This window comes from Simochromis diagramma, unplaced genomic scaffold, assembly GCF_900408965.1.
Source record: "Simochromis diagramma unplaced genomic scaffold, fSimDia1.1 OVJJ01000097.1, whole genome shotgun sequence".
NCBI classification, from domain to species: domain Eukaryota; kingdom Metazoa; phylum Chordata; class Actinopteri; order Cichliformes; family Cichlidae; genus Simochromis; species Simochromis diagramma.
This window is the reverse complement of record NW_024387319.1, coordinates 857,899-870,696: the sequence shown is the minus strand read 5'-3', so window position 1 is coordinate 870,696 and position 12,798 is coordinate 857,899. Positions and strand designations below refer to the sequence as shown.

The following is a 12,798-nucleotide window of genomic DNA, read 5'->3' as shown; positions in this document are numbered from 1 at the left end:
GACAAGAAGACCAAGGATAGCGTGTCTGTTTGCAAACAGTTATACAAATGCATGAAAGAGTCCAGTGAATCAAATCAGAGGATCATTTATTGTAGCAGAGAAAAGGCCACAAAGGATCTCCGGTGTCAGGGTTTAGAAATCCAGAGCTTAATGATGCAGAAACTGAAGGGAAACAGCGAGGGGAAGAAGTTGTTTTTGCAGGATTCACAGGAAAACATGAGAGCTGAGTCTCGTGAGTAGACACACTGGATTAAACAAGTCACCGATCATAACAGAGAAGCTCGGCAGCAAACTGTGATCCATGCTGTGAATCCACCGAGCATTTTCTGTTACACTGCCAGAAGTCTGACGCTGGAGGAAGCAAACTTATTCAAAATCGAAGTTCAATATGGAGTCGTATTTCAGTTCCTCCACACCAGCAGGTGGCGGTAAACCACCTATTGATATTTGTCAACGCCAGAAAACAGGAGGAGGAACGAGCGGTCCGGCTTCATCGGGCAGGAGTTTTCTCTCGTTTTGTGGCTCATCTAAAGGTAAGCACCGACCTAAATTTAGCCTGAGCTCAGTTAATCCCGAGTTTAGCTCCTGAAGAGGTCTTCTGCTGCTCTCCTCGGTGCTGCCGCTGTTCTGCATTAACTGCTGATGGTCAGACTGACGTGTGGGAGGTGCCCACAAAGCAGAACAATACAAATAATACAAATAATAATTAAAGAAAACACCGAATATTTCGTCTTTAAAATGCATGTCTTTGCTTTTCGTTTTTAACGCCACACAACAGTCCGCCGTCGCGCTGTTTTTCTCAGAAAAGTCTCTTTCGAGCCGCAAAGCTACAGACCGATGTAGGTGTCCGCGCAGATGCCTGTTTAGAAATTAGCCAGCGTCCATAAACTGGTCGGTTCTTTCCAGTATTCTTGTTCTTCCCGCACACGCGTTTATCATTTGACGATGGTCAGCTCCGCACCTAAAGAGACAGAACCCGGGGCCTGCTATCTGCACAGACCAGCTGGAGGTTTAAGAGGAGCTTGGTTACACTACTGTAGTGCCAAAAAGCGATTTCCAATGTTTCTGTGTGTTTTTATGTGCAATATCTTTACCTATGTTGTTAAATAGACTTCAGTGAACAGGGTTTACAAAGGGGTTCTATATCAATTTTAAAAATGACCTGTTTTTCAAGTATCTTTATAACTCTTTGTTGTTGTACTTGCATATCATTTATGAGGGATACATTTAGCATATGTTTCACATAAACACACATAACTAGTTATTGATAGCAGTTTAAATACAAGCAATCAGTTTTTGGCAAATACCGGAAATCAGGGTTTGGCAGACGATCATTTTTTGGCACAACGCAGCAACCGAACACAAGCGGCAGGAGAGACGAGACAAAATAAAATACGTAACAGTGGTACAGAAACACACTTCTGTGCCCTTTTCCCCTCTGTAACCGTGATGGAATACAATCGTTTTAAAAACCGAGGCACACCTGTGCTCAGGCTGAAGGTGGAGGGTGTTGGTTCCCCAGCCCTGCACTTTGGGGTCTGTTAGTCAGAAAGTGAAGCATCCAGTTGCTGGTCAGTATAGAGTTGATTGATGGTCAGCTTAGAGGAGAAGGTGGTATTCTAATGAGCTGTAATGAACAAATAGCATTCAGACATAAATGCTTCTTCCTATTTGAGTCCAGTGATGATGAGGGTGGGGTCAAACTGGAGTAACTTTGTGACAAAGTTGGACAGCTTTTGTTCTAAAGGTTTGGAGAGAGTCTGTGTGTGTGTCTGCATTCACTTTGTTCCTCTAACAGAAAATCAACGTGCAGATGTTGATTCCTGCAGTGACTGTTGTTCTTCATCCGGTAGAAACCATCCTGCAGCTTCTGGAACAAATCACTCCTTTTAATGTTTTCTATTTAGAAGATAATTTTTATTTTCTCTGCTTCTTTTTGTCAGGGATCAAAATGATGTCCTAATCCTTAAAGTTCTGTTTTTGTGTCCCAGCAGGAGAAGAGTCTGACGGAGAAGCCGAGGAACATTTTTAGCCGTTAGGACTGAACTCAGTCGCTACAGAGGAAACAATGAGCTCGACACAAAACGTGAGAAAAATATCTCAGTATATCACAGTACTGTGCGCAAGTCTACAGCCTCATTTCTTCATATTTTGTTTCCAAGCACCCAAACATTCTTGTAGTTTTATTGTGATCTTGAGCATTTTGTGCAAAATCTGAAAGCCATGTCCTTAAAACGTAAAGTAAAACATAACAGAAAAGTGGTCCAATGCAGACTCCAGTGAGGAAAGCTAGGCGGTCACAAGTCTGCTACAACTATGCATTGTCATTTGAGAAAAGTTCAGCTGGAGGATGATTGAAGAACATTAGAATAGTTCCCAGTTAGATCAGAGCAATATTTTTCCCTGAAATTCTCATCCCTTATTACTAGGGACAGTCCAGTAGAGTCATTTCTTAGTCAACTAAACAAGGAAAAAATATTAGACTGACTAATCTAAAACTAAGAAACATTTAGATATTAAGTTAAATTTAAAAAAGTTTAAAGTCAAAAACTAAGAACAAGCCATCGATCACATTCTTCAACAATAAATCCAGCAGTTTAACTGTGCCGCACCTCGCATCATTCATTATGACTATTACACATTATACTCCAGACAGACAACGACATACCGATGTTAGATATGATGTGAAAACACACTACTGCCAAAGATGTTCACGTATCACTAAAACACGACAAACTAATATCCGAAAAATGAATAAACCGAGACTGAAAAGTACAGCGCATTGTGCAACGCGTTATGAATGATGGACCTGGTTTCAAAATTTATGATGACCACTTTGATAAAAATTAAAATCTAAAATAACAAAACGATTAATACTCCTCCAGCTTATCGATTCAAAAATGGAACCATTCCCGGGTTGGCCAGTAGGTGGCCTCCTCCCAGATGTGCCCAGCTGGAACACCTTTCAATGTGGAGGAGTCACGGCTCTACTCTGAACTGCTCCTGGATCACTGAACTCACACCCACCTTTTGGATAAAACTCATTTCTATTCAATTCAATTCAATTTTATTTATATAGCGCCAAATCACAACAAAAGTCGCCTCAAGGCGCTTCATAGATACAGAGAAAAACCCAACAATCATATGACCCCCTATGAGCAAGCAGTTTGGCGACAGTGGGAAGGAAAAACTCCCTTTTAACAGGAAGAAACCTCCGGCAGAACCAGGCTCAGGGAGGGGCGGGGCCATCTGCTGCGACCGGTTGGGGTGAGAGAAGGAAGACAGGATAAAGACATGCTGTGGAAGAGAGACAGAGGTTAATAACAGATATGATTCAATGCAGAGAGGTCTGTTAACACATAGTGAGTGAGAAAGGTGACTGGAAAGGAAAAACTCAATGCATCATGGGAATCCCCGGCAGCCTACATCTATTGCAGCATAACTAAGGGAGGATTCAGGGTCACCTGGTCCAGCCCTAACTATATGCTTTAGCAAAAAGGAAAGTTTGAAGCCTAATCTTAAAAGTAGAGATAGTGTCTGTCTCCCGAATCCAAACTGGAAGCTGGTTCCACAGAAGAGGGGCCTGAAAACTGAAGGCTCTGCCTCCCATTCTACTTTTAAATACTCTAGGAACAACAAGTAGGCCTGCAGAGCGAGAGCGAAGTGCTCTAATAGGGTGATATGGTACTACAAGGTCATTAAGATAAGATGGGGCCTGATTATTTAAGACCTTGTATGTGAGGAGCAGGATTTTGAATTCAATTCTGGATTTAACAGGAAGCCAAAACAGGAGAAATATGCTCTCTTTCTAGTCCCTGTCAGGACTCTTGCTGCAGCATTTTGGATCAGCTGAAGGCTTTTCAGCGAGTTTTTTGGACATCCTGATAATAATGAATTACAGTCGTCCAGCCTGGAAGTAATAAATGCATGAACTAGTTTTTCAGCGTCACTCTGAGACAGGATATTTCTAATTTTAGAGATGTTGCGCAAATGGAAGAAAGCAGTCTTACATATTTGTTTAATATGTGCGTTGAAGGACATGTCCTGGTCAAAAATGACTCCAAGGTTCCTCACAGCGTTACTGGAGGCCAAGGTAATGCCATCCAGAGTAAGAATCTGCTTAGATACCATATTCTAGGCTTTTCAGGGCCGAGTACAATAACCTCAGTTTTATCTGAATTAAGAAGCAGAAAGTTAGCGGCCATCCAGGTCTTTATGTCTTTAAGACATTCCTGCAGTTTAACTCATTGGTGTGTGTTATCTGGCTTCATGGACAGATAGAGCTGGGTGTCATCAGCATAGCAGTGTAAATGTATGCTATGTCTTCTAATGATGCTGCCTAAGGGAAGCATGTATAATGTAAACAGAATTGGTCCTAGCACTGAACCCTGTGGAACTCCATAATTAACCTCAGTGTGTGAAGAGGACTCTCCATTTACATGCACAAACTGGAGTCTATTAGATAGATATGATACAAACCACTGCAGCGCAGTACCTGTAATACCTACAGCATGTTCTAATCGCTCTAATAGGATATTATGGTCGACAGTATCGAATGCTGCACTAAGGTCTAGCAGGACAAGCACAGAGATGAGTCCACTGTCAGAGGCCATAAGAAGATCATTTGTAACCTTCACTAAAGCTGTTTCTGTGCTGTGACGAGCTCTGAAACCTGACTGAAACTCTTCAAATAAGCCATTCCTCTGCAGATGATCTGTTAGCTGTTTGACAACTACTCTTTCAAGGATTTTTGATATGAAGGGAAGGTTGGAGATTGGCCTATAATTAGCTAAGACTGCTGGGTCTAGAGATGCTTTTTGAGTAAAGGTTTAACTACAGCCAGCTTGAAGGCCTGTGGTACATTGCCGATTATTAGAGATAGGTTGATCATATTTAAGATCGAAGAATTAATTAATGGCAGGACTTCTTTGAGCAGTTTTGTAGGAATGGGGTCTAAAAGACACGTTGATGGCTTGGAGGAAGTAATTATTGAAGTTAACTCAGAAAGATCAATTGGAGAAAAAGAGTCTAACTTAACATCAATGGTACTAAGAGTAGCTGTAGATAATATTACATCTGTGGGATGATTACTGGTAATTTTTTCTCTAATGATAAAAATTTTATTTGTGAAGAAGTTCATGAAGTCATTACTAGTTAACGTTAAAGGGATTGTTGGTTCAAAAGAGCTCTGACTTTTTGTCAGCCTGGCTACAGTGCTGAAGAGAAACCTGGGGTTGTTCTTATTTCCTTCAATCAGTGATGAATAGTACGATGTTCTGGCTTTGCGGAGGGCTTTTCTTATAAAGCAGCAAACTATTTCTCCAGGCTAAATGATGATCCTCTAGATTTGTGACACGCCATTTCCTCTCCAGATTACGAGTCATCTGCTTTAGGCTACGTGTTTGAGAATTATACCACGGAGTCAGGTACTTCTGATTTGAGGCCTTAGTTTTCACAGGAGCTGCAGTATCCAGAGTCGTACGTAGTGAGGAGGTGAAATTATTAACAAGATAATCGACCTCTGTTGGGGTAGCGTTCAGATAGCTGCTCTGCTCTGTGTTGGTACAGGGCATTGAAGATGATAACAGTGGGTGGATTATATTCTTAAACTTAGTTACAGCACTTTCAGAAAGACATCTACTTTGTTAAAGTCTACTCTCCACTGCTGTGTAATCAATTATTGTAAAAGTAAATGTTATCAGGAAATGATCAGACAGGAGAGGGTTTTCAGGAAACACTGTTAAATGTTCAGTTTCTATGCCATATGTTAAAACAAGATCTAGAGTGTGATTAAAGTGGTGGGTGGGTTCTTTTACATTTTGAGAGAAGCCAATTGAGTCTAATAACAGATTAAATGCCATGTTACATTTCTGCCGCTTGTATCTGTGATCTCATTCTGATAGTGTTAAAAAAAGGATGAGACTTAGATTAAACAGATTAGATTAAGTAGGGCTGCTCAATTAATCGAATTTTAATCACGATTACGATCTGGGCTTTCAACGATCATTAAAAATGACTGAGCCGATTATTAGCCCCTCCCTCGTGCTTTACTGTCGCGCTGCTCCGTGCGGAAAATCGAGCGCACCTCTCTGCATTTCGAACACGTGTCACAACAATTAAGAGCAGCGGTCTCCAACCTTTTTTGCGCCACGGACCGGTTTATGCCCGACAATATTTTCATGGACCGGCCTTTAAAGTGTCGCAGATAAATACAACAAAATAAAACTAGTACCGGTACCGAAAAAAAGAAAATTTATTCATAACACACATGAAAAGACCCAGGAAAACCGAGTAAACGATAAAAACGATAACAAAATAACGCTGAAAACCGATAAAAACCCTGAAAACTATACATTTCACACCTGAGCCTCAACTCTCGCGGCCCGGTACCAAACGACTCACGGACCGGTACCGGTCCGAGGCCCGGGGGTTGGGGACCGCTGATTAAGAGGACCCGAGGGAAGCTCGGGAAGCTAAGCAGAAGTTATTTGGAGAGGAGAGTGACTGCTGTTGGTTGAAAAGAGAGGTTAAAAAAAACTTCAGTGGTGTGGAAACATTATGGGTTGGCGAGTCAGACATGGATCAAGTAGACATAGTGTGTAAACTTTGCTACAGTGTCGTAGCTGCACCACAGAGCAACACTGCAAAGTTCACTAAACATAGATGTTTACATTTTTCATTTATTTTTTATATTGCAAACATTTGCACTGTTATCAGTATTTGCACACTATTTTATATTATGTTTTGACAATCTTTAAAGTCATTATTCAACACATTGTTATTGTTAAATAAATATCGTCAAATAATCGAGATCTCAATTTCAGTGAAAATAATCCTGATTATCATTTTTGCCATAATCGAGCAGCCCTAAGATTAAGTGACTAATAAGTCTGGTACCGAGTGGTGACGGCAGTCGGTACTCATTGCCCATATTGTAATTAGCATTGCTGCCAAATGCACATTCTTGTTTCAGCATCAGGTGTACAAGGATCTATTATTAGAAACAGTCAGAAGGTTATCTTAGGTTGAATCAGTGACCTTTAACTGGCCGTCAGCATGAAAGGTTGTCTGTTTGTATGTGTTAGCCCTGCAATAGATTAGTGGCGTTTCCACAATATAACCCTTAATTCTCCACCACAACCCTGTTGTTGATAATTGGCGGATGGATGGATGTTCCATAATTGCGTTTCACTCATTACCTCATTTTGAATCTCTGTCACTGCAGGACCAACATGGAGCAGGAAGTCAGCGCTCTCAGGAGGCCGACAAACCTCACAGAAGAAAGGGAGAGAGAAAATACAGCTGTGATGAGTGTGGGAAGTCTTTCACACACATGAGTAGCCTAAAAAGACACCTTGTCTTCCACAGTGACATTAAACCATACAGCTGTGATCAGTGTGAGAAGAGTTTCACCCAGAAAAGCAGCTTGAGCATGCATAAATTCATCCACAGCATTAAACCATACAGGTGCGACGTGTGTGGAAGGTCTTATACTCGATCTGGACATTTAAAAAATCATCAAGTCATCCACAATAGATTCAAACCATTCAAGTGTGACTTGTGTGGAAAGTCTTATACTCAAGCTGGACATTTAAAAAATCACAAAGTCATCCACAGTGGAGTGAAACCATTCAGGTGTGACTTGTGTGGAAAGTCTTTCACTGAAATGAAGAGCCTAAAACGACACGAAGTCTTCCACACCGGAGCTAAACCATTCAGCTGTGATCAGTGTGGGAAGTGTTTCACCCGCAAAGAAGGCTTGGAAAATCACAAGCTGATCCACAGCGGACTTAAACCATACAGCTGTGATCAGTGTGGCAGAGCTTTTACTTGCAGGAAAAATTTATGGATTCATCAAATTACCCACTCTGGAATAAAGCTATACAGCTGTGACGTTTGTGGAAAAACGTTTAGTCATCTGGGGAGCCGAAATAAACATCTGCGCATTCACACCGGGCAGGATGTGTGCTGCTGTGATCTGTGTGGCAAACGCTTTGTTACATACAGCAACTTACAAATCCACAAACTTACCCACACTGAGGAGAGACCATTTAAATGTGAGCTGTGTGATAAGGCTTACAAAGCTCCAAATTCCCTGAAAGTGCACCAGAAGAGTCACACCAGAAAGAGACTGTACAAGTGCAGTTACTGTGACGTAAGTTGTTGGGTTTTTTTAATCTTGTCGTTTTAGGCTGGTTGTTTGGACGACCGCTCAGTAAACTGTATTATGTAATGCATGTAAATGCAGCACTGGGCAATTCGGACATTGTTGTTTTCACAGTCATTATAGAAATAAATGGTCGCTCATTCGTAGTGCTAAAGTTGATATTGCAGTATTTAAGGTTGTGTTGGTTTCATAATATGCCTCAGTATTATTATTTCTGCTCAGGTGTATATACAATACACATTATTTAAGTATCATAAAATAAAGTTTAGGCCACAGTGTTATTTTAGATAAAACGCTGCTGATAGGATTGTATGATTGTATGATTTGCAGTGTAATATCAGAACTGTTAAAGTATTTGGACTAATATGTTAGTGTTAGTGTAATATTGTAGTTGTATTAGCTTGATATTCATCAGTATTGTTGGATTATTAGTATTATACTATTGTATTACTATTGTAGTAACTGATTGGACTTGAAGTATTTTGGTGGTAGTATTGAAGCACTGGCGTGGCAGGACTGTAAATTACATTAGTACTGTGTTGCAGTGATATTTGGTGGTAGTACGGTACAGTGGTACTGTAGTAATGTTGTGGTATTATTGTAGTATTATGTGCAGGTACTACAGGGAGTGCAGAATTATTAGGCAAGTTGTATTTTTGAGGAATAATGTTATTATTGAACAACAACCATGTTCTCAATGAACCCAAAAAACTCATTAATATCAAAGCTGAATGTTTTTGGAAGTAGTTTTTAGTTTGTTTTTAGTTTTAGCTATTTTAGGGGGATATCTGTGTGTGCAGGTGACTATTACTGTGCATAATTATTAGGCAACTTAACAAAAAACAAATATATACCCATTTCAATTATTTATTTTTACCAGTGAAACCAATATAACATCTCCACATTCACAAATATACATTTCTGACATTCAAAAACAAAACAAAAACAAATCAGCGACCAATATAGCCACCTTTCTTTGCAAGGACACTCAAAAGCCTGCCATCCATGGATTCTGTCAGTGTTTTGATCTGTTCACCATCAACATTGCGTGCAGCAGCAACCACAGCCTCCCAGACACTGTTCAGAGAGGTGTACTGTTTTCCCTCCTTGTAAATCTCACATTTGATAATGGACCACAGGTTCTCAATGGGGTTCAGATCAGGTGAACAAGGAGGCCATGTCATTAGTTTTTCTTCTTTTATACCCTTTCTTGCCAGCCACGCTGTGGAGTACTTGGACGCGTGTGATGGAGCATTGTCCTGCATGAAAATCATGTTTTTCTTGAAGGATGCAGACTTCTTCCTGTACCACTGCTTGAAGAAGGTGTCTTCCAGAAACTGGCAGTAGGACTGGGAGTTGAGCTTGACTCCATCCTCAACCCGAAAAGGCCCCACAAGCTCATCTTTGATGATACCAGCCCAAACCAGTACTCCACCTCCACCTTGCTGGCGTCTGAGTCGGACTGGAGCTCTCTGCCCTTTACCAATCCAGCCACGGGCCCATCCATCTGGCCCATCAAGACTCACTCTCATTTCATCAGTCCATAAAACCTTAGAAAAACCAGTCTTGAGATATTTCTTGGCCCAGTCTTGACGTTTCAGCTTGTGTGTCTTGTTCAGTGGTGGTCGTCTTTCAGCCTTTCTTACCTTGGCCATGTCTCTGAGTATTGCACACCTTGTGCTTTTGGGCACTCCAGTGATGTTGCAGCTCTGAAATATGGCCAAACTGGTGGCAAGTGGCATCTTGGCAGCTGCACGCTTGACTTTTCTCAGTTCATGGGCAGTTATTTTGCGCCTTGGTTTTTCCACACGCTTCTTGCGACCCTGTTGACTATTTTGAATGAAACGCTTGATTGTTCGATGATCACGCTTCAGAAGCTTTGCAATTTTGAGACTGCTGCATCCCTCTGCAAGATATCTCACTATTTTTGACTTTTCTGAGCCTGTCAAGTCCTTCATTTTGCCAAAGGAAAGGACGTTGCCTAATAATTATGCACACCTGATATAGGGTGTTGATGTCATTAGACCACACCCCTTCTCATTACAGAGATGCACATCACCTAATATGCTTAATTGGTAGTAGGCTTTCGAGCCTATACAGCTTGGAGTAAGACAACATGCATGAAGAGGATGATGTGGACAAAATACTCAATTGCCTAATAATTCTGCACTCCCTGTATAGTATTAAATTAGTGTTGTTACAGTGTTGTGGGACAGAGATGCTTTTCATTTTAGGCGACGTTCAGGATACAAATGTTGAGGGATTCCCTGACTTACACTGTCTTTGTGTCTTTGTTTAGAGGCAGAGCGACACAGATGGATCCAGTTGTCAGCCCTGTTGTCACTGTGGTGCTGTGAAACCGTTTTGTTGTGACCTTTGTGGAAAAGCTTACAAGAAGAAAAAAGGCCTGATATGGCATCAGCGTAGACACACTGGACAAAGACTGAACTACTGCAAACAGTGTGGGAAAGGCTTCCCCACTCCAAGTGCATTAAAGCAACATGAACTCTTCCACAATGGTGTGAGAGAGCACGTTTGTGACCAGTGTGGGTCATCCTTCATCACTACAGGTGACCTTAAAGTGCATAAACGCGTCCACACAGGAGAGAAACCATACAAATGCAGCCACTGTAACAAAAGCTTCTCACACTCAAGTAATCGTAACATTCACGAACGTGCACATGAGGAAGACAACTACATGGTTTATCAGCATGATCTTGCAGAACTGAAATCACTGGATCACAATGACTCTGAAGAGACAGAAAGATCCTCTTCTGGTTTCAGGGTCGGACTTAAAAACCTTGAGATCAGGCTCCACAGAGTTCAGATGGAGTCTCCTGTAAAGAGTGTCAGCTGATGTCACACTTGGATCTGATGAGCTAGCTCTGAACCCTGAATCTTAAATTAAATTTCGGCTGAAAACGGCATATCCAGAAGAACAGAATATACTCAATGATTGAGCATGCATCTAGACACTACTGTCTGTACTTTATTCTATTTCTGTTGCTTGTGGGTCTCAGTGAAGATGTCCACGAATGCCTCATGTTCACCAAACTAACTAATACTAAAACTAAGGATATTTCCTCTGTATTGTTATTGTTATTAAGTGCTCTATGGCAGAGAAGAGGGCTCCACTGAGGGCGGTGAAGGCTTCCCAGAGCGTTGTTGGCAGCAGCGTCCCCGCCACAGCAGACACGCACACCGACTGTTCTTCCTACACTGTAAACATGCTTCTTCTTATACTGTAAATACTCTATGTGGAAGTTGAGTGCAGAGCTCACTCGATGTAAATGCATGTGCTGGAATGACAATAAACACCTTAAACCCATGAATGTGCCTCTGTCTGCTCTGACACTCTTCAGTAAGCAGTGTTTTGCACGAGTGGAACGTTTGATTCCAGCTGGAGACACGAATCCTTTCACGCAGAACAACTTTAGTGTTACACTAATATTTTTTTTCTAAAGATCAATGCTCATAAAAAAACTATATTTAAATAATCAAATTAAGTTTAACCTCCTAAGACCCGAACTCTTCAATGGCATGCATTTTTGATTTCTCTTTAATATTGGGGCTGATTGGAACCCGATGAATGTAAAAACAAAGAATCACCAGATTTACTTTTTTTTTACCTGATTTTTGTTTCTAAGAAAAATCAGAGCCACATATGAGGATATTCATTAAAAATTTTGATAAAAACAGTGGCAGTATGTCCTCGTAAGTGGATATCAGGCCCTTGTAGAGCAAAATTTAGTATTTTGACCCAAAATTTGATGTCCACATATGTGGACAGGAGGGCCTAGGTAGGAGGTTAATGTTCACTGTATTTCGGTTTAGTTCTGTTCCTGCATTGCAGAATGAGCAGCTTCTCACAAACATTTAATCTCACTTCATAGCTGTTCTGTTCAAATGACAGCCTCATTAATGAGGTGACAGCTCACCCGGTGGTTCTCCACTCTTATATGACCTGTATGATTCAACACTATAAAAACACATTGGGCAACAACACAGTGGACTTTCGGAGAACCCAGTCTGTCCCGTGCACATCAGCCATGATGCAGGACAGGAGAGAGGATCAACAGTGCTGATCTACCTGTACAGGTACAAGGTCAGGAAATATCTCTGCAGAGTTCTCACATCCCGGATATAAACTGCTTAAACTTGGGTGTTTTTTGCACGCAGAAGAGCATAGCAACAGGATCTAATTCAAACTTGATTTTCTACCTGGGATGTACGCTTTGTAGTCCATCTTCAGAACTTTGTAGTTTTCACACAGCAGCTTAACATTATTAATCGGTCTGACTCTCTGAGCACTGACTTTTCATTTCCTAACTCCTGTGTTATTGCAGGGTTTACCTTACAATATAAAGTGCCACTTTGACATCTTTGCTTCTTCCCAGGTGATTAACTGCGATTTTCTACCATGAACCACGTGGGTCTCTGCTCCCTGATCTGTTTCCTGTGTTTGGAAAGAGTTGCAGCTTCATCGCGGAGTTTCTCTCAGTTTGTGGGCTCATCTAAAGGTAAGCACCGAGCTAACTTTACTGTGAGTTCAGTTCATGTTCAGTTTAGCTCCTGAATGAGGTCTTCTGCTGCTCTCCTCGGTGTCTGTTCACAGTTTATTGTGAACACGT

The 12,798-nt window shown here is 41.2% G+C and overlaps 1 protein-coding gene across 6 annotated transcripts; it reads left to right on the top strand.

The window, feature by feature from the left end:
• The first annotated feature begins 392 nt into the window (after positions 1–392).
• On the top strand, positions 393–11,495 carry LOC120717269 (zinc finger protein OZF-like). 6 transcript variants are annotated; one of them, XM_040005199.1, is made up of 4 exons: positions 393–839; positions 1,992–2,086; positions 7,226–8,155; positions 10,467–11,495. In XM_040005199.1, exons 2-4 carry the CDS (start codon positions 2,069–2,071, stop codon positions 11,022–11,024), a joined length of 1,506 nt encoding a protein of 501 aa, XP_039861133.1. In that variant the 5' UTR covers positions 393–839; positions 1,992–2,068; the 3' UTR covers positions 11,025–11,495. The 6 variants fall into 6 exon arrangements, with proteins under 6 accessions (XP_039861133.1, XP_039861132.1, XP_039861131.1 ...); XM_040005198.1 differs by having other exon boundaries at positions 407–533; positions 1,995–2,086; XM_040005197.1 differs by having other exon boundaries at positions 416–533.
• Positions 11,496–12,798: the final 1,303 nt, after the last annotated feature.

Excerpts from the sequence above, each read along its gene's own strand:
- LOC120717269 (XM_040005199.1), top strand. Across the intron at positions 8,156-10,466 it reads ACAAGTGCAGTTACTGTGAC|AGGCAGAGCGACACAGATGG; the intron begins GTAAGTTGTTGG and ends GTCTTTGTTTAG.